The sequence below is a fragment of the Sceloporus occidentalis genome, unplaced genomic scaffold (genome assembly GCF_023333645.1).
Source record: "Sceloporus occidentalis isolate IW3139 unplaced genomic scaffold, rSceOcc1.0.p SCAF_140, whole genome shotgun sequence".
Classification (NCBI taxonomy): domain Eukaryota; kingdom Metazoa; phylum Chordata; class Lepidosauria; order Squamata; family Phrynosomatidae; genus Sceloporus; species Sceloporus occidentalis.
In genome coordinates this window covers 1,376,857-1,395,480 of record NW_028317120.1, presented here as the reverse complement: position 1 = coordinate 1,395,480, position 18,624 = coordinate 1,376,857, and the positions used below count along the sequence as shown (strand labels likewise).

General features: G+C 49.5%; 1 protein-coding gene across 12 annotated transcripts in view; it reads right to left on the bottom strand.

Moving 5' to 3' along the window:
* The window catches only part of LOC149281014 (transcription factor COE3-like), a 60,084-nt gene that overhangs the window by 10,722 nt on the left and 30,738 nt on the right, over window positions 1-18,624 (bottom strand). For 4 of the 12 annotated variants that reach the window (XM_089499848.1, XM_089499852.1, XM_089499854.1 and 1 more), the window contains 5 exons: window positions 12,797-12,878; window positions 11,725-11,842; window positions 10,548-10,678; window positions 10,030-10,156; window positions 7,847-7,935 (listed from right to left, as the gene is read on the bottom strand). In XM_089499848.1, coding sequence (XP_089355974.1) covers window positions 7,847-7,935; window positions 10,030-10,156; window positions 10,548-10,678; window positions 11,725-11,842; window positions 12,797-12,878 — 547 coding nt within the window. Of the gene's footprint in view, window positions 1-7,846; window positions 7,936-10,029; window positions 10,157-10,547; window positions 10,682-10,815; window positions 10,837-11,688; window positions 11,843-12,796; window positions 12,879-18,624 lie in introns of all 12 variants that reach the window. The other 8 variants (XM_089499846.1, XM_089499853.1, XM_089499855.1 and 5 more) reach the window with 5 other exon arrangements.

Sequence of the window (18,624 nt, the reverse complement as noted above, 5' to 3'; positions counted from 1 at the left end):
CCCCATCACAAAACCGGTCTGGTCCGGGTGAACCAACTGGGGGACAAGGGTTTTCAATCTGGTAGCCAGAATTTTGGAGAACAGCTTGAGGTCCGTATTAAGCAAGGAGATCGGCCGGAAACTGCTGCACAGCTCCAGATCTTTTCCTTCTTTGGGAATCAGGGAAATGGTGGCCATCAAAGAGTCAGCATGAAAATCGTGACGATCAACCAAGGCATTTAACGAGGACACCAGGTGGGGGCCGAGGATGTCGAAGAATTTCTTGTAATAGAGTAATGGAAAGTCATCAGGACCCGGACACCTGCCAGCTTTAGACGACTTGAGCGCCATTTCTAGCTCGAGTAGAGAAATAGGGGCCTCCAAACTTTCCGCAACCTGAGGAGTAAGTTTCCTAGATAAGTGCTTAGCAAGATACTCCGAGATTAACTCCAACCTCCGGGATTGGGGACCACAGCCACCCTCCAAAGAGAGATTATACAGCTGAGAGTAATACGTAACAAATGCATCCATCATGGTATGAGGCAGTCTATGAAGGACGCCCGTCTGAGATCGAACGTGAGGGATGTAACACAACTTACGCCGCTGGCGGAGAGCCCTAGCTAGATATTTTCCAGGCTTGTCCCCGTGTTCGTAATATAACGCCTTCAACTTGAGAAAGGACTGACGGGCCTGAGAAACGAGGATAGATGACAACTACCTCCTATACTCGAGCAATTGCTGAAGATCTGCAGCAGAGGCAAGGTCTTTGTGACGGCGCTCCAGCTCCGCGATTTTGGTGTACAGCGCGCTTAGCTTCACTGAGTTGACCTTTTTCCGCCGAGTTCCGAGAGCAATAAAACGGCCGCGGATCACGCATTTGTGGGCTTCCCACACCGTCAGGGGCGAAATGTCCGGGGACAAATTGTCATTGAAATAGTTAGAGAGTTCAGATCGAAAGTCAGACACCACAGAGGCATCTGCCAGCAGAGATTCGTTGAGACGCCATGAAGCAATGGACGGGCGGGTCAAATTCGACGAGAGGGATAGGACGAGAGGAGCATGATCCGACCACGTGAGAGAGCCATATCAGGCAGCAACCAGGCGGGTAAGGTGATAGTGAGATATGAACAAATAGTCTATGCGAGTATATACTCCCGTAGGCGAAGAGTAAAAGCTAAAGTCCTTGTCACATGGGTGTAACGCCCTCCAACAATCGACCAACTGAAAGTCCCGGAGAAGCAATTTGATCTTGTGAAGAACATGCGAGGAGGTGCTGGAACGGCCCACCGACGTGTCCAATCTGGGATCAAGCGCCACATTAAAATCGCCCCCAAGGATTAAGGTACCCTCCTGAAAGGGGCGCAACAAACGTAACATTCTCGAAAGGGCCCTGTGCTGTTGTCGATTGGGTAAGTAAACATTGGCAAACGTGTAAAGAGCACCTGCTATAGTACCCTTAACAAAAATGTATCTACCTTCTGGGTCAGATAAGTGCGCCGTCTCCTCGAACGGAGTATGCTTATCAAATAGTATAGCGGTACCCTTGGACTTCCCGGCAGGGTTGTTACTAAAGTAGCCGCGAGGGTAAGCAGCATTGAGTAAGTTAGGGTGCGCAGCAGCAAGAAAGTGAGTTTCCTGCAGAAAGGCCACAGAGGCCTTGTGAAACTTTAAATCACGTATGAGACATGACCGCTTTTCAGGGACATTCAGCCCTTTCACATTATAGGACAAAACAATGAGGTGTTTAGGAGAAAGGGAATGAGGAATGACAGGGGACAACATAGTACGAAGAAGGAACTAAAAAAAGGGAGGGGGAAGAGAAAATAAAAAAAAAATAAAAAAAAAACACAAGCACACACACCACACAAAGAACACAGAAAAACAAGTGGCACCACTGCCTTTGGGACAAGTATTAGGCGGGAGACCAAGAACCTCAACAAAAGAGGAACCCGAAAGGCCGCCAATAACCAAAAACATCCACGGCAGGGGGTAAGTAGCAGCCGCCAAGAGAGAAGACAACCAAGTAGGAGATATCAGAAGCAAGAGAAGAGACGGTATGTAGAAGAAGAAAAAGGAAAAAACATCAGAGAGGAGACCGTCCCCCCCCGATCATGAAACACAGGCAAATAGAAACAGAAACCCATGAAGCCACGAAATACAAATGGCAATGACGGGCGTTAGAGAACAGGAAACCAAGAACCTAGAAGAACATCAGACCCCGAAACCCACTGCGGCACCCAGAGCAGACAAAGGAGAGGCCTGCGTCACCTCACGTTACGAACACATCTTTATGCATAATGCAACCAGAAATTTATATAGCACACGTCTAATAATAATAATAAATAAAAGAATAAATAAAATAAAAAAATAAAAAAAATAAAAAAATAAATAAAACAAAACTAAATAAATAAAAGTCCTTGCGAACAAATGTAGTGTCACCATAACGTGAGTAGCAGGACTTTATATTGCTGCACGAGTGCCGATCCGAACCCTGTTCTGGTAGAGCAGCCCATTGCCCGGGACCCCTCTGGAGGAGTCCTTCCAGAATCGTCAGCCCCGCTCCTTCCCGCTATCTTTCTTTGGCTTATTTTATTATCCGGCTTAAATCACTTAAGGGTTTTTCTTCCATTTCCCCTTTTTCTGGTATCTCGGAGCCGATCGCGTTCTCCGCGTTTGTTTACCCGCCGATCCACTTACAGCCCATTAACGCTCCAATTTCCTCCGTATCACTCGAGTCACCCCGGGAGCCGAGCTTTGAGCTGCGCCTCCGATGTGAGGCTAATTGTGTTTTTCCCGTCCCCATGAGGCTGATGAACTTGGCACAGACACGGTTAAAATGCAGACACTCCACTTAGAGCCCCCAATCTATTTAGCTCTCAAAGGCTATAAACTGAATTATCTGGCAATAGGCAGGTCGCTAATGCATAATCTTCTCTTCAAAGGCGTCTTCGCGGCGCTCACTGAGAACTGTTGGGCCATATCACACCTTAAAAGTATTCTACTGAAAGAGGTGGTAGATCCGTGGAAACGTCTTGCAGTGTAGGTGGTAGGTGCATAGAGAAGAGGGGTGTGTGGGAGGTGAATAGTTTCACCAAGAAGAACAAAGTATGATGACTGAATGTGTATAAAAGTTCTGCATACATTATGTATAAATGGACCCAGATGACACGGGAGAACGGGCTAGATTTTTAGAGCCAACGGGCCGTCACAGGTCCAGGAGTAATAAGGCAACAGGTCACCCTGTAACAAAGAGTTAAACCCAGCGGTATCCAACTCTCTACTAGAAAACATTATGTGATACCCTTTATTGGACCAGCACTCAGAGGTGGAACGTCTCATAAGCTTTCAAGACATCAGAAGTAACTTCTTCGGATACTCCTTCTATAGGATGGCACGTGGTCCTTGTAGGTACCTCCTTCTGTAGGACGGCACGTGGTCCTTGTAGGTACAGCCTTCTATAGGACAGCACGTGGTCCTTGTAGGTACCTCCTTCTGTAGGACGGCACGTGGTCCTTGTAGGTACCCCCTTCTGTAGGACGGCACGTTGTCCTTGTAGGTACCCCCTTCTATAGGACGGCAAGTGGTCCTTGTAGGTACCTCCTTCTGTAGGACGGCACGTGGTCCTTGTAGGTACCTCCTTCTGTAGGACGGCACGTGGTCCTTGTAGGTACCTCCTTCTGTAGGACGGCACGTGGTACTTGTAGGCCCCTCCTTCTATAGGACGGCATGTGGTCCTTGTAGGTACCTCTTTCTATAGGACGGCACGTTGTCCTTGTAGGTACCCCCTTCTATAGGACGGCAAGTGGTCCTTGTAGGTACCTCCTTCTGTAGGACGGCACGTGGTCCTTGTAGGTACCTCCTTCTGTAGGACGGCACGTGGTCCTTGTAGGTACCTCCTTCTGTAGGACGGCACGTGGTACTTGTAGGCCCCTCCTTCTATAGGACGACATGTGGTCCTTGTAGGTACCCCCTTCTATAGGACAGCACGTGGTCCTTGTAGGTACCTCCTTCTGTAGGACGGCACGTGGTCCTTGTAGGTACATCCTTCTGTAGGACGGCACGTGGTCCTTGTAGGTACATCCTTCTATAGGACGGCACGTGGTCCTTGTAGGTACCTCCTTCTGTAGGACGACATGTGGTCCTTGTAGGTACATCCTTCTATAGGACGACATGTGGTCCTTGTAGGTACCCCCTTCTATAGGACAGCACGTGGTCCTTGTAGGTACCTCCTTCTGTAGGACGGCACGTGGTCCTTGTAGGTACCTCCTTCTGTAGGACGGCACAAGGTCCTTGTAGGTACATCCTTCTGTAGGACGGCACATGGTCCTTGTAGGTACATCCTTCTATACGACGACATGTGGTCCTTGTAGGTACCCCCTTCTATAGGACAGCACGTGGTCCTTGTAGGTACCTCCTTCTGTAGGACGGCACGTGGTCCTTGTAGGTACCTCCTTCTGTAGGACGGCACAAGGTCCTTGTAGGTATCTCCTTCTATAGGATCACACGTGGTCCTTGTTGCAGGTACCTCCTTTTTAAGGACGGCACGTGGTCCTTGTTGTAGGCACTTTCTTATGATACTCCTTCTATAGGACCACACAAGGCCTTCTGACTGCTCCACGCCCAGAGAATCATAGCCATCTGACAGTTTTTTGTAGCCTCCATTTCTATGGAATGACAAGCCCATCATCAGCAAACTGCAGGAACGTCACCAAACCAGTTGGAGACCAGTATGAGCAGAAAAAGCCCACCAGTATTAAAAGAGTTCTAGGGAACGTCACATACGGAGTCTCCTTATTCCATCCTTGCCCTCGGCTCTCGACATTCTTCAGTTTAACACCCGACAGACGTGGGAATTATACACGTGGAGGAAGCATTTTTGGGAAGGACCTCTCAATTTGACTAATTACCCTTCAGGTACTCTTAATTGATGATCAAATTGCTCTTGATCTTTAAATCCAAATTGATAAAACTAGAACCGTTCTGCCGGTGGAGTTAGGTTAGGAATATTAAGTATTATGAGAGGGGACGTTTTCATGGCACCTGAGGGCCACAGATACCCACTGGGCCATCAGGAAATTAAAGGAAGTTTTAATTTCAAGGGTTAAGTTAGTAGCCCCGTCGGCCACCGCGTGATACTGAGGGTCAGGTTCCCTTTCATAAGAAGAGAGGTCTCTTGTGCTAATGAATCTTCTCTATGAAATACTTGGACGCCATCATGACCTGAGGGGCCCTTTGTAAGGAATAAGCCGGGCAGTTACTCCTGCTGAGTGATGGGGGAGAATAAGGACTTGAAGGCAAGTATAAGTGTGATGGCAGGTACCAGGTGTGATGGATGGGAGTTAATGGAGAGTTACGGGGGAGGGGGGATATGAGTCCCTGAGGGATACAGACCCTACAATAATTGTACAGGTCACATACGGGGCCACACGACAAATGCCCCCCGGTCACGGGAGGATCCAGGTGGACCTGACATCGGACAGGGTTCTAAAACCCCCGTGATATCTGCCTAGATGCCCCACTGGCTTCATTTACGTTTTTCCAGGCCGGGGAATAATTCCTCTTGTCTCCTGGTCTGATTTAAGGGTCCATTACAAGGGTAATCCCGGGATAAACCGAAAAAATTCAAACTGGTGCAATTGCCATAGTAACCACCCCGGCCCCCGTCTTTATAGGTTTAACTCGTCAGAATTATATTACAATTTGGGATAAACTGACGGGTTTATGTCTCGCTCCTCGGACCGAATCTTCCTATTTTCTTCCGCTTTCATTGCGTGTTTATGGGATGTATTGTCGAACGCGTTGCTACGGTAACAGCCGCGCGCGCGCGCGCACACACACAGTCCCAGGGCAATTTATCATCGTTAAGAGAGCTGTCTACGCTCCCTTAATGCTGCCATCCTCCGTTCATCCATCGGGGGCCACTACGCCCCCCCCCCAGGCACTTTCTTGGTGTGGTCAGTCCCACATGTCTTTAACCCTTTCACCGGAAAAGCATTGCTAGGATCGGGTTACCGAGCTCCTCGTTAGACTGTAAGCTCTAAGGTGCAGGTCCCTCGTTAGCCTTGTGGCTCAGGCCCATGAGCTTTTATTGGCCAGGAGTCTGGGGGGGCTGTAGGGTTAAAAGTTAACGAGGTTCTAGCTCCTTTTCGTCGACGGCTTATGGGCTCACTTTGCTGCCGGCGCGTTTCGCTGCTCACAGAGTTTGGAGCCAAGCAAACTGGTTTAGGAGCCAATCTGGATTACAGGAGAAATATAAAGGATGGCCTCCAATGGCCAAGGAGTCCTGCACTCCGGGACATGCGCAGCCCCCCCCCCATCCCTCCGCTGCCTCCCAAACCCACCAGCCGTCTCCTGCAGTTTTTCTTTCTTCAGACAGATCGGGAAATAAATCGGTGACATGCGCGAGCGGAGATAGAAAGGAGGTTTCATTAAGGAGCGGTCCTGGTCCCCCCCCGCTCGGGGATCCCTGTCCACATCCACACTGAGCCATGGTGACATCCTGGACAATTACCCCCCCCCTCCTTCACCCTCCGCCCAGCACAGGGGGGAGAAACCCCACGCGACAGCCGCTTGGATTGTTAGCGGCCGCGGCCTGTCACCGTTTGATGAATGGCTTCAATTTGGCGACTTCTTTAAGCTGTCGGTCCTGATCACAGGGCTCCGTCTCCCCGCCGAGGCGCTCCCGTCTACAGACATTACTGCCAAGTAAGAGTGGCAGGACGGATAGAGAGGGGGGGGAACCAGGGCTGACATATGTGCCGACCTATTACATTATACAAAGTGCAGGGCCGCGGACATCAGAGAGGCTGATGCGGGGGGGGGGGGGGGGGGGGGGGCGGATTAGGGAAGTGGAGCTACCTCTGATGCAGACTGGCCAGTTGGCCTGTTTCATGGAGGGCAGTCCAGTGTTCTCTGTCCCAGACTGAAAGGATAGATATTTGTCTTTGAGACCTCAGTAGCCCTGTCTTCGGATGTTACGAAGGGTCCTAAAAGCCCATTACTCCATGGACAGGGGTCCACTAAACGGTATCATTAACCCCTTGAGACTGGCTTCCCGGCGACTCTTACAGAAATATCCCTTTTTTTTCTCCCCATAATTGGCAGATGTTTCCAAAACGAGGGCATTTCCCCTATTTCTACAAAAAGTAGTCCCTATGAATGGAGTTCCCGCTGCAGACATTACCAGGTACCAGCCGACGAGCCACCTACCTGCATGCAGTACCCCGACGGGAACCCTGAGACCCCGACGCATTCAGCCTCCTTATCACGCACATTCTATGTGTAAGTATGTATGAGTGTGTATGTGTAAGAATGTATGCGTGTTTGTGTGTAAGTGTAAGTATGTGTGTATGAGTATGTGTGTGAGTGTGTGCGAGAATGTGTATGTGTAAGTATGTATGTGTATGTATGAGTGTGTATGTGTAAGAATGTATGCGTGTTTGTGTGTAAGTATGTGTGTATGAGTATGTGTGTGAGTGTGTGCGAGAATGTGTATGTGTAAGTATGAGTGTGTATGTGTAAGAATGTATCCGTGTTTGTGTGTAAGTGTAAGTATGTGTGTATGAGTATGTGTGTGAGTGTGTGCGAGAATGTGTATGTGTAAGTATGTATGTGTATGTATGAGTATGTATGTGTAAGAATGTATGCATGTTTGTGTGTGGGGGGCTTCTTGTCCAGGGTGCTGACCACAAGTGACAATGTCGTCCATCCACCTGGGGGGGTCTCTTTACCAGAAGCGTCTCCTGCGCGTTCCGCGTATAAAAGAAACGGAACTTTATGGATCAAAAACAGCGATTTCCGGGAGATTAACAAACAAATAACCGGTAAGAACCGGCTCGGTGAGGTCAGCGCTCGCAGCCCCCCTTACCTTGGGTAATCTCTCGGGGTCTCCCGGGTGTCTCGGGACCACCTTCTGGAGCCTCTGGAACCCGTAGTCAATCGTCGGCTCGTTCAAAGCTGCGGAGAGCAGTAACACAGGTTAGTTTTTCTGCCCCCAAACCCGCGACCCCCACTTCAGCAAAATACAAACCGCAGGACTGAGGCACGGAGCCGAAGAGCTTACACTCCACACGCCAGAAGGTCTTTTAACGTCGGCACGATCGGTGCGAGTGTCTGCGTCAGGGGGCTTTAAAGCATTAAACCGGCCCCAGCGTGTCACCCCCCCCCGCGCGTGTTACGGTCCTCCCGCATGTCACGGTCTGGGGCGCCGAGCGCGTTTATGACATCATAGAAGGTGAAGGCTCCTGATATCGTCGGACAGCCAGAGGCCACATCACCGACTTAAATCGACCACCAGAACGCCAGCGGCCTCTCGAGGGTTAAACAAATGAGTTGCATTCTCGTCATTCAAGGTGGAATGAACCCCCCCTCCGCGTTGAGGGCTTTTTTCGCCCCACTAATAGAATTAGTCTGTGGTGTCTTTTTCCCAGCAGATGATCAATAACCCTCTTCCATGCTCTGAGTAATGGCCTGATGAGATCCGGATGGAGGGGGGGGAGTGAAAGCTGGTTTCCGTGACCTCTGACCCCCCACCCACCCACCAGCCCACCATGCCCCCCCCCCTCCACTGACTGCGATGGAGATGGATTTCGTGGTTTACACCAAACATATGTCGCACCCCTCCCCCGCCTTGTTCTCACTCCAGTCATTTATATTGATTGGAGCGTCAGCTCCTCTCCCCACTCCCCACCATCAGAGGATGCAGAGACTTAACCCTTTCAATGCCGAGGAAGGAAAGGTCTCGGTATGGATGGTACTTGGCTGGCAGGTGCGAGGACAGATATTCTAAATAGTACAGAGGGACAATACTGGCAGATCGGCCCCCGGCGGCCCCCGTCTAGTCACCCGTTTCCCCTGCTGTAAAGACTCAAACCTTACTCAGTCGTTGGTCTCGTCTTAGATTCAGGAGCCGTATGTCTATCCCATGCATGTTTAATACCCTCAATGTATTACCCTCTACCACTTCTGCTGGGAGGCTGTTCCACTTAACTACCCCATTAAAACCACCAGGTCTGTGGTTTAGGTGTAGATTACGGGAGTTCTAGTGCGGCTTCCTTTTTTACTGTAAGGAAAAGCTAAACACTTGAGGCCCTCGAGGGCTGGAGTTGTGCAGCCCTGCTCCAGTATATGAAGCAATGAACAACCTATCAGTGCCCGCTTTTATGTCACGTGATAATTAAGCTTTCCCGCAATACAATGGATGATGTTTCCAACAGCGAAGTATAACCCATCGGCAGCCCGCGGCATGCGGATCAAATCGCCGGGTTAATTGTTTCGTCTCCAGTCAGCAGTCGGCGGGGTCCGTTACATTGTTTTTTTTTAATAAAAAACATACGTAACTTTATTTAACCCCTTAAGGACAACGGGCAGTCCCTAAACCCATTGAAAACAATGCATTTGTCATTAAGGGGTTAAAAACATGTTGAACTGAATGCGGTTTTTGGGTCAAGATTTCCCCGGGGAGGCGGGGAGGCTGAGCGTTTCCCTCTGGATAACTGGCTGTCCCGGCAGGTCAGTGACGGGCACGATCCAGCTAATGGTATCCAAAAAATAATTTGGCAGTATTCCGAACAGGACGTTCCGCGGGGTCCACGCACCACACCGGGTTCCTCCTCCGAACTGCCAGATCCGGAACGACTCAAAACAATCTCTGGTCCTTCAAAGACTTTATATCTCCGAGGCTTCGCAGTTAGACTTTACCAAGTCCCATCACCTTCTCAGTGACCCGATTCCAGACAAACCCGGTGGCCCTAATGACCACCAAGACCAGGAGACCTTTGTGCCCTCGATACAGAAATACCGGAACTCTCCGGGTTTTGCTCCACAGAGAGATTCTAGGTTGTGGGAGTGGCATTATGACACGCCCCTTCCCCACCCACCACGGACAGTTTTCCTGCATATGGGGCTAACCGTGCACACAACGTCATTGGGACCGCCCACCGCCACAGAGAGACCGCCCACCGCCACAGAGAGACCGCCCACTGACATCTGAGGGACCGCCCACTCCCTAAAAGAAGGCGGAGGATTCGCACCCGCTGTTGAGTTCCTTACCCGTGTAGACGAAGCGGCCCGGGGCTCCTTTGCAGAAATGCTTGGACTTGTAGGACAGGGTGACTTCCACCACCCCCGGGATGTGTCTCGGCGGCGTCTGCACGCGGATGGCGTGGGGGGTAATCAGCTGTGGAAATGGATTATTACTATTATTAGTATTATTATCACTATTATTACTATTACTATTATTATCACTATTATTATCATTATTACTATCACTATTATTATTACTATTATTATCACTATTATTATCATTATTACTATCACTATTATTATCACTATTATTATCATTATTACTATTATTATCACTATTATTATTATTTATTGTTTTATATATCGCCGTCATACTCCGCAGCGCTGTACTACTCCAGGCACGTGGCTGCTGGGGCCGAAAAAAGTGAAACACATGGTGTTTGTCGGTATACCTGGCTCGATTGCTCATGTTAAACGCGTACATTAGGCATTACCACGAAATCATAAAGCATGCGTCTGGGGGGGGGTGTTATTCCGTCACTCACCTCGCTCCACACCAGCATCGTGCCAAACACAACCTGAAGTCCGTCAAAGAAATTGTCCCCTATCAGGATCACCGTGGCCCCTCCTGTGGTCCACCCCTCGCTGGGACTGATGGCTTTGATGCACGGTGTGGCTGCTTCATGGACAGGAAAACCAGGAGAGTTAGAGAAGGAAGGGTTAATATATATATATATACTGATTGTGGGCATCCCTCGGGGGCCGCGCAGGACTGGGGGCCCTTACCACGCACTGATGTTGTTACAGGGTCACCGTACCCAAGGCTGGGTACCCCTGTTTGAGGGCTGAGGAATCACCAGTCAGTCCCTCATACGGATCGCACTCAGCTATCCACGGATCATCCAGACCACCATTCGTAGCAAACCAAGAAGAACTCTCTTTATTACAAACACACAGAACTTATATACAATCTCAATGCAATGTGTACCGAACCCAACCCCCAATCCCATCACTCACATCCCATCACAAATCCCATCAGTATACAGGGGATGTATCAGGTGAGGGGATTACAGAATACAATGGGTTCCCCCACCTGTGTTATCCCCCCTGTAGTGCGGGTGCCGTCTGGGCAGACAGGGCTGTGCTGGCTGATTAAGAGCCCCAGCCAGATTATAGGATCGTCTCTTTGAAGGCTGGGGCTGAAGCCACATCAGTCTCTGGGCCGGTTACACAATAAACACAATATAATATATTACCGGGTCACGGTATACAGAACCGGACACAAAAGTGCTCCGTGACCCGGCTAAACTTCATATGACACATGAGCCAGCTAGCCTGGCCCTGTCACAGATGTCACTACCTGGGAAGGTCACGCCCACTCCCTACTCCCTGCCCACTCTGCATGCAATGAAGGCTGATGTAGTCCCGCCCCTTAATACGGAGACTGTGTGAGTGAAACGCGCGGGGTGCTTATCTTGGCTCCGGGACATATTGCCAAAAACAAGCCGATGCTTTATGGCGATGCTAATGAAGTCCTTCTGCCATAGACTTTCATTAGCCAGAGAGTCTGGCTGTGTGATTAAGACCAGGCCATTCTATTTTCCCCCACAGACAGCTTAAGCAGTGGGGGTGTCTCTCTAGTAGACTGGGCTGAGATAATAAAGCATCATGCAGGTAGTCAGTAACGGCACCGCACTCGGGTGGGGTTGGCCCAGTGCTCACCTTCGGAGGGGTCCAGTCTGCGGGCCCTGCGCCCGTGCTTGGAGTTGTTGTGCACGAACATGTTGTCAGATACGGCGAGGACATGACCATCCACGTTGATTGTAGTGGAGACCACGACCTATGATGGCAGAGAACTGAGCGTCAGCTCCCAGGGGTGCAAACGGACTCCATTCACAGCTGGTCTGAGGACCCCAAATCACACCAACATGCGCAATCATGCAAAGTATCCCAGCCTCGCGTAAACCGGGTCACCGGGGGCTAAAACCGTACGCCCTCCATACAAGTATGTACTATGTGCCCCCATTCTGAGTGTCTACACCCCCGTGCCGAGTGTATACCCCCCCGTACTGAGTGTCAACCCCCCCCGTGCTGAGTGCCTATCCCCCCAGTGCTGAGTGTCTGCCCCCACCAGTGCTGAGTGTCTACCCCCCCTTTCCGAGTGTCTATCCCCCCAGTGCTGAGTGTCTGCCTCCATACTGAGTGTCTGCCCCCCGAGTGCTGAGTGCCACTCCCATGCCCACATACCCCAGCATGCCGTGGAAAGCTCACAGGTTGTGTTGTTTGTATCAAGGAATGCAAATGAAGTGGGATGCTAATCACGTTAGAATGTCATCATTATCAGCTCTTTAAGGAGCCCCCTAATGAGCCGACGAGCCCTGCTGTGAGAAAATAACTGGCAACCTTCTGTGCCACGAGTCCATGTCCCGGGGCTTAACCCTTACAGTGCTGCTCAGAGCGGCTCGGGGAGGCATGAGAGCGGCGCCGGGACTATCCTTATTATATATATATCTTAATTCAAGCTGATACCCCCCTCCCCCCGCTGGAGAGGGTCTGATCCGGTACGCAGGCTCTCCCCCGATTGCCATAAGAATTAGAGCAACAATTGTGTTACCATTAAGACTTACTGTCCGATAAGGTTCACGGTAAAATGCGTCGGGATATGACTGTCCCCACCTCAAGCCCCCAATATCTCCAGCCGGGGGTCTTTCACTTACATGATCATGCCAGGGGGAAGCCCACCCTTCTCTAACCCCCTGCACTGACCGACGACGGAAGGACAATGTAGACTAACCTGGAACCTCCTCATGTCCCTCGGATTTCCCGCATTCTTCAGACAATTCTGGTTACATTTCAGGAAGAACTTCAAGAAGAACCTACGGGAAAAAACGAGAGAAACGGTTCAAATCGGGTTTAAAATCCCCTCCTAATTATATAACGTTTAATTAAAGGAGCAGTCCAGCTCCAGCCTCAGGTTAGATCCCTGTCCCCGAACCCTGATGCGTTTTACTGCGTGCAAATCGCTCTCTTTAGTGATCGGAGTTCCAAAATCATCCTTTTCCCCCAAAATTCGCCCCTCTAATCGTAATTCTACATTTAAAACACATTTCTAAACAAACTTTGAAAAGTTTTCAATCATTAGAATTTTTTTTAAATAAAAATGGCTGAGCAGACCTCAAACGAATTCAAACGAATGAACGAGGAATGAAAGGACCTGATTGGCCAGGACCGCCCGAGATGTCCCCACCACGCGTCAGACTGGACCAGTCCCTTCCGCTGCGTGGAGCTCGTCTGATGAGGACAAAGAACCCATGGAGCAGCTTCCACTCCGGGCCCGGGGAGCGTTCTAAGCTCGCTTCACCTCCCAGATTTTGGGGAAAGTCTCTGTGAGAAGGTTTAGGGGGCGCTCCGGGGCCAGCGCAGAGAGAGGGCGGCAGAGGCCAGCAGATGGATCCGTTCCCGTACGGCTTCCAAGAATCCTGAAATATTGATGGGTCTGGGACGCTGCCTGTAATGGGCATCAGTGCGTGAATTATGCATGCGCTGCTGCGTAACCAGACACGCCGTCTCCTCGGCACAATGCCACACGCAAACACTTAACCACATACCGTCCTGCCACGCACGGGGCCACGGCGGATACATGCCGAGTGCGCCCTCAGAACCGAGCTTTACTCCAAACCAGCCCGGACTCAGAAGCTAGTAAAGGGATGGTCTCCATCGCTGCGTGCCTCGTTTTATAGGGTTATGGATCAAAAATGCTGGTTCTTACCCCAAAAACAGCAGCACATTTTATTTAACGGCAGACCAGTTGCCCAGGGGCCAAACAGTTAAATTGTGTTGAAATACTTGGAGCGAAGGCGGACGGCCAATGAATAGTGACGGATACGGTGCCTGCAGACCGTCCAATCAGACGAGGAGAAAACATTACTAGCATCCCGACAATGTGACCAATCAGGAGAAGAAGAGCCTACTTGTAACGCAGCTCAGGGGACAGCGCTGAGAAAACGACCAATCACGGGAGAAGAGGATCTATAACTTGGAAGACGGCGCGGAGAAACTCGCCAATCAGAGAAGGAGAGCATCTTCTGACCAATCAGAGGCCAGCGCGGAGACATTGGCACCAACGTCATAGTTCTGATACAATGTTTCCCAAACGACTCCCGCCGAGCCGGCGAATTGTCTCCCACCTGGGGAAATCTCTCCCCGTGCGGCACCAACACAGAAATAAGCCGGAAAATGACAATAACGCGTTCGCTTTTGACATATTTTATTTACAAAGCTCTGAAGGATAAACATATGGACCCCGTTTAACGTCTTTCCACTAAACTGTCACATTTCACAACAGGATTTCGGTATTAGAAGGTGTTTAGAGACAACGTTCATAAAAATAAACATTTGTGTCTGTCACCAGCCCCCACGTTCTGCCGCACTCCTACCGCGCCGGCTTCAAACATAACCTGAGTGTGAGTGAGGTCTGTGTGGCTCCTGCCTGTTGGTCAAGAGCCCCCAAAGTAAGGCTTGGCCTATGGCAGATACCCCTCTTGCCCCGTATTAAACGCAGCAGTCATTATTACAACACAGAACGCAACAATGTAACGACTGGGTATCCATCAGGAACCAGGGCCACCCTCAGCAAGGGACAGGAGGGCCCCCGACCCAGGACCCTCACTTAGGAAAGCCTAAGCACTGCTGCTTAATGCTCTACCCAAGCTTTATCTTACGGCTAGAAGGAAAAGAGGGAAGTTTCCAGAAAGTATATTTTCTATTTAAATGGTGTTAGTGAGGTCAGCAGGTCGATAGTTGTGTTGTCCCCTCAGCTTTGAAGACCACAGAGGTCACCATCTTCTAACTGAAGGAAGGACCTCAAAGTCATGAAAGTTCCTCTTGCTCTACGTCTTCCTCTCTGGTGAGGTTGGTCACCGAATGGTCTTCTTGAGCCCCTAAGAAGTCTCCCTTCTCTGGGGATAATACGGCTTCCACCACTTTTATTTAGATCTAAACGTAATACCCGTGTTAGGAGACCAAAGAACCTCTTATCATTCTGCCCCCCAAATTATCTCAGAATACGATGAAGGGCTCTCGTTGGGAATCATCGAAACTTTTACCAAAGGGGACACCAAACGATGACCGGAGATACCCCTGAGAAGGGTTCAGTTGTAGCCAATTCCTGCCCCCAAGATCTTTGGTTTTGGTGAACACCGAACTCCGGCGAGCCGGTGGAAGCGCGTTCCTCTCTCTGCACTTTGTCGGAGCAGCAAAACTGAAACTCCTTGCGACTTTTTCACCTACTTAGGCAGCAGCCGTGCATATGGTCTGCCAGTTAAAAATAAAGGCAATATGCATAAATTAGCATACATAATGTACCACTCTCCCCATTTAATATGCAAATTCCCTGAAACATTGCAGAACACCTTCTGTTCGGAGTGAATAAATTTGAATTTGCAATTAGAATAATCTTGTATAATTAATGAAAAGCATCAATTTTGGCTCATAAGTAATTTGATTAACATGTTGATAGGGCACTTATTGAGCTCTCTAAACCACTGGGGCCGGGCTGGGAGTTAGAGGGCCTTTGAACGAGGTAAGAGAAAGAGACCGAGGGACCCCACTTAGTCTACCAGGAGGGCCACCAAAAAGTGCTGGAACGACGAGCCCGGGTTCCCAGGAAAACTATGGTCTGTTCAACAAACCATGAGCATTAAGGTGAACATCTCGAGGGTTCTACTAACGCTTACCCGGTCAGATAGGACCTTAACAAATTATGATGTTCTAGGTTCTTCCAGACAAAAACTCCACATTTGTCCCGAGATGTATGATGATGATGCCATCACGCGCGTGGACTCCATGGGACTGAGCTCCTGTCCTGCTACATCCATTCAAGCTTCTTCATTCATAAAGATCTTCTGGTGCTCACTTCTTAGCTTTCAGAACCCAAACCACGTCTGGGCATTTATGGTGTCTTCTCCAAATTTGTTCTTGGAGTTTCTGCAGTTTTAACTTGAGAAATACGTCCATGGAGTTCCATGAAGGCGGTAAGACCATTGGGTACTTGGCCAGAAGAAGGGTTGGCAGGGAGGTTCTAAACACAATTAGAACCAAGAATTCTTTGGCAGTTTTGGTAACATTTGTGCAAAGAACCCCAAAGAACCGAGGGTGATGGGATTCCACCGAGACGTATACGAAACAAGCTTTATTATAATAGAAAAGAACGACACACTTTGGATTCAATGTGAAGAACACGCAACAGGGGATCAGAAGGCCACCACCGAGACAAACACTTCCATCCACCACGCCAACTGCCCCGACCTCTGGCAGAACATGGCTGTGTATATAAACGTTCCAGAACGCTTTCATCCAGAAGGACGGGTTTTATTGTATCGGAGGAAGAAGCCACCGGCTCATTGTCCCCGTCTCAGAGTGACAGGCAGAGCCCCCCGCGCAGGACGTGACAGACGGGACAATGGGCAGACTAGATGCTTCTTATCTGCCGATTTCTATGGGATGAGCCGAGAACGACGGCAGGGAAATGTCACCCCGGCGGTATCTGAGCCGCACATCGAGGTCTGTTCGTGTGATGAGACCTCCTCATCCTCGCTATTCACGCTCTTTAGAGACTCGCATAAAAGACATGGAAATGAAGCCGGGCAGCGATAAGAGGTCTGTGGCTGACACGAAATAAGAAGCAAAGAGGTCATCCCAGCATTCTCCAGCTACCCGCGCAGCCGGTCGCTATTACAACTCTCCCGCATTGTGTTATAAGTGTATTCCTCATCCAAAAAGAGACCTTTGTGTCACTCGACAGAACCCAAAAATAAAAAAAAAACACAAAACCCCACAATATACGTAAAATAATGTTTAACGCTACACCCCAACACTGATTCCTGCACCAGTGATTAAACAAGTTTCAAATATATGGAAAGAGGGTCAGGTGCATGCTGGGGGAGTTCTAAACAGAAGAGATAAAAAAAACTATTTAAAAAACCCCACATTTTTTTTATTTATAGTGATTTCGTATATTACAGGAAGCGTCTGCTCTGCTGATTTCTTTAACATTTTCTGTGATCGATACATTTAAGAATATAGAAGACATTTTTCTTAAATCCCCTCACTGAATTACCCTCTACCACTTCTGCTGGGAGGCTGTTCCACTTATCTACCACCCTCTCACTAAAGTAAATGTACAAACCATATTAGAAGCCCCGTATTCAAACTGTAGTATAAATGATTTCAATGGCCGCAGTTATTTTATTTTTTCTGACGGGGTAAAACTCGCTGAGTGTGGAATAGCTGGAGTGTCAGGTGGCCGGAAGTAATGTTTTAAGCACGAGGCAGTTACTAAAGCAATCAGAGCGATAGGAAAGTGGAGGGTTAATAATAATAATAAGGGTAATAATTCACAAATGTCTCAATCAGTTACTTTGTACAAAGACTTTGGATGTTTTGACCTCTAATAATCTTTTATTTAAAGTACAATCCAGACCCTAAAATTACTATTTTTTAATGCATGTTTGAAGCTATTGTCCATCGACAGAAAACTCCTCCCCAGCTGCCCCCCACTGAAAGCAGGAAGTGTTCCTCAGTACACTTCCTCTTGCACACGCTCAGTAGCACTCCCACGGAGTCAGCCGCAGCCAATCGCATTGTGTGCTACAAAGACACGCGTGTTCGGATCGTATACATGCGCTCTCTGCACATCGATTTCAAACGGGATTTCAGCTCCCCTGAGTTCCTGAGAGTTCTACTGAGCATGTGCAAGACGTGTACTGGGGTATGCTCCCTGCGTTTAGTTGGGGCAGCCGGGGGGAGGAGTTAAATGAGACAGAGAATTCCCGTACCAGTTCACAAGCAGTAAAAGACACGGGGATCCATGCAACACGGACTCCAGTACCTGCTTAACATGGAGGTTTCTTTATGACTCTCCTAGGGATCGTAAAGCTTTGGTAACATTCAGGGAAGACCCTGTTCCTTAAATTCAGCAGAATAGGGGAAACGGCCCATTTATTCCGACGTTTTCTGCTTGGGGGATTATTTATCGTAACCGCAGGGTCTGGGCGGCCATCGTCTGGAAGGTTTGGGTCCCAATAGACCTTCCTTTTCTGGAGCAAAGTCCTCTGTTTGTCCCCTGGGTTCGGCAATCTAAAGATCTCGGTGAGACGGACGCCTTATCTACGGAACATACGGATGGTTACCCCGGCGAGCAGCGTGGGGGGAGGCCCAGGGGCGCTTTGTCCTGCAAAGAACCGCTTATCTCTCTGAGTGACGGATCTGACCCCTGATCGACGGAGGGGAATTAGAATGAAGACCAGGGCTTTATGAAACGAGTGAAGGGCAGGCAGTCACAGATAGGGGAGACGGGAGGAGAGAAGAAAGGTAGACGCGAAGTAAGCAGTGTGATGAGTGAGACATCCGAAAGAAACAAGAGGGAGCGGGGAATACCGCGCATGATGAGAAGCAACAGAAACCACCAAGAACGAGGCGGAAGGTTCTAAGTGCTGTGGACTGCTGGGTGTCCCCAAACTGCTCCAACCGGTGGCATCGGCTGGTCGGGGGAGGGGCGGCTGTGGTCAGGACACCTCCGGTCGGGGGAGGGAGTTTACAGTAACTTTTACCTGAGTCTCCTCT